The sequence below is a fragment of the Meleagris gallopavo genome, chromosome 14, assembly GCF_000146605.3.
Source record: "Meleagris gallopavo isolate NT-WF06-2002-E0010 breed Aviagen turkey brand Nicholas breeding stock chromosome 14, Turkey_5.1, whole genome shotgun sequence".
Lineage (NCBI taxonomy): Eukaryota > Metazoa > Chordata > Aves > Galliformes > Phasianidae > Meleagris > Meleagris gallopavo.
Window position 1 is genome coordinate 11,129,486 of NC_015024.2, and position 2,396 is coordinate 11,131,881.

At 62.1% G+C, this 2,396-nt stretch overlaps 1 protein-coding gene across 1 annotated transcript in view; it reads right to left on the reverse strand.

Moving 5' to 3' along the window:
• Positions 1–250: 250 nt before the first annotated feature.
• The window catches only part of TADA3 (transcriptional adaptor 3), a 2,458-nt gene continuing 312 nt past the window's right edge, over positions 251–2,396 (reverse strand). Inside the window, exons 2-9 of the mRNA XM_010718591.3 lie at positions 2,366–2,396; positions 2,034–2,284; positions 1,803–1,908; positions 1,471–1,612; positions 1,243–1,346; positions 1,043–1,152; positions 746–931; positions 251–677 (exon numbers count right to left, since the gene is read on the reverse strand). The exon at positions 2,366–2,396 is cut by the window's right edge and continues 15 nt beyond it. Coding sequence (XP_010716893.1) covers positions 485–677; positions 746–931; positions 1,043–1,152; positions 1,243–1,346; positions 1,471–1,612; positions 1,803–1,908; positions 2,034–2,284; positions 2,366–2,396 — 1,123 coding nt within the window. The 3' untranslated portion in view covers positions 251–484. The remainder of the gene's footprint in view (positions 678–745; positions 932–1,042; positions 1,153–1,242; positions 1,347–1,470; positions 1,613–1,802; positions 1,909–2,033; positions 2,285–2,365) is intronic.

A 2,396-nucleotide genomic window follows, 5' to 3' on the forward strand; every position in this document is an offset into this window, starting at 1 on the left:
TCTCAGACACAGAACCCGCGGCTACATCCCGAGCCCGCTCCGCCCCCTCCCGCCCCACTCCCCCCGCTGACACCAGTGTCCCTGGTTGTCCCCGGAGCCAGCGAGGCACGGGACAGCTCCCACCCCAGGGCCTGGCAGAGGTCCGGTGCCCAGAATAACCGCGGGAGCGGAAACCAGAGGGCGGCTATTCCCAGGAATGCTGTCACCGGGTCCCCGCGCTCCAGCTGCGGTTTGGTGGCAGTGGGCAGGAGCTGTGCCCTTTGCCCAGGAGCAGGACTCAGCCTCCCAGTGAAATGTCACAGCGCTGGGTCACAGCACAGGACTGTGCACCCTCTGTCCCCAACCCGCAGCGATCCCAGGCAGAGCACAGGCATGCCAGGAACCTGCGGGGGACAGGGGCACCTCCTTCTCCTCACGGTGCCTCCACTCCAGTCTGTGAAATAAGGGGATGGCAGCAACGTGCAGCCCTGTCCTGAGCACCCCGCTACCCATCCAGCAGCTTGAGGATGCTCTCCCGCTCCTTCAGCGTCTTCCATGCCTGATCCTTCTCCTTCTTGGTGGGAGTGCGCTTCTTCTGCCGGGCAGCCATGATCTTGCGGAAGGCGTCCATCACCTCGTTGTCAGCCATGCGGACACGCTGCCGCAGCTCTTGCCGGTGCAGCTCCTCCTTGGCCAACCTGGGGACAGAGGACATCAGTTCATGCCGCCGGCACTGCACCTGGCCCCATGCCCTGCCCACACTCACCGCAGCAGCTCGTGCTTCTTGGCACGGTTGTGGGCGCTGAGTGCCTTCAGCTCTGCCTGCCTCTTGCGCAACTCGGCCAGGACCTCATCCTCTGAGTCCTCGGCAGGACGGTCCTCTGACTCCAGCAGGCCCTGGGCTACCAGCTCCTCCTTGATCCGCCCCTCCAGCGACTTGGTGTGGGGCACGCTGAGAGGGGCGGAATGGATGCTTTCTGAAGCGCCCACGTTCTGCCCCAATTTGGGCAGAGGAAGCGCCAATTTGGGCAGCACCGAGTTTCGTGGCACCACAGCAGCTCACCTGAAGGGCTTGTTCTGGCTGCGAGGAGAAGTGCCAGCACCGTCAGCTCCTGAGTCCTTGCCAGCAATCTCAGGAATGGGCGAGTCCTCCACAGGGGAGATGATGTTTTCCTGGCAAGCAGAGCATATGGGAAAGGTTCACCTCGACCTGATGCAGTGACAGTGCTTCATAGGGTCACTGCACAGACCTGGCCCCCTCACCTCCACCAGGGCCTGCAGGAGACGCTGTGTCAGGGGCCCAAAGGGACACCCATCCTCAGGCTGCTCATGCTGGGCCTCTGACTTCTTCAGCAAGGCATCGACGTCTGGGGGGATGCAGGAGGGAGAAAGCTGTGAGTAGCCCTGGTTCTGTGGGAGCTGGATACCAGTCCCCTGATCTCACCCCACAGCTTCAGTGCAGTCCATTACTGCTAGGGAATGGGACAACACCTTTGGTGTCCAGCTCAGTCAGTGGTCCCAGAACACCCTTCTTTTTGTCAGCTGCAGCTGCTGCCCGGGCACCATCCTTCTGCTCCTCCAGCAGGTCCTCCTGAGCCCAGCGCTGTGAGTAGTGCTTCCCCAGTGGTGGGATCTGCAGCGCAGGATGGGCCAGGGGCTCAGCATGGGGCTGGGGTTGTGCTTAGTTGCACCACCCCAGAGGCCATGTGCAGTGCTCACAGAGAGGTGTGACCGCTCAGCCTGCCCAAGAGCTCAGGGGGTGGACAGTGCAGGATAGGGTAGGGGGTGAGGGAGCATGGGCCAGGGGCTCTGGAGTTTGTCACCTTGTAGTGCTCAGCCTCATCCTCTGGTGGCTTGAGCAGTTCCTCCAGGACCCTGACCTCCTCATTGGTGAGATCAGCGCAGTACGGCTCCACTGACGCCCAGAACCTGCGAGGCCAGAGCAGGGGAATAATGGTGAGAGGGGACATGGGGGGCACTATGGAGCAGTTCTTGCCCTCCCGCACTCCAAGGAGGGAAACAGCCAATCCCAATGCCCCCAACTCCCCATGCACCTGTTCGGAGCATCGTTTTTAGGAATCCGTGGCACATCAATGGGATCATCCTGGAACTCATACTCCTGGATCTTGGGCTGCAGGTTTTTGGACTTAGGCCTGCCGGGCCCAGGCCCTGTCCCGTGGCCCCCTTTGCCCTCCAGCTTCTGCTTCTTGGGCTTGCCATGCTTGACAGAGGTGCCCACATCGTGGTCCTTGCTCAGCTTCAGGAAACGCCGGTCGCCCTTCTTGTCCTGCCAGTCCGTCAGGATCTGGAAAAGAGCAACAGTATGCCGGGGCCCGCGTGCAGGATTGTGACAGGGACACGGGGGTCGCGGACACGGGCAACACACCTGTGTCTCAGCCTCCAGGACACGGAGGCGG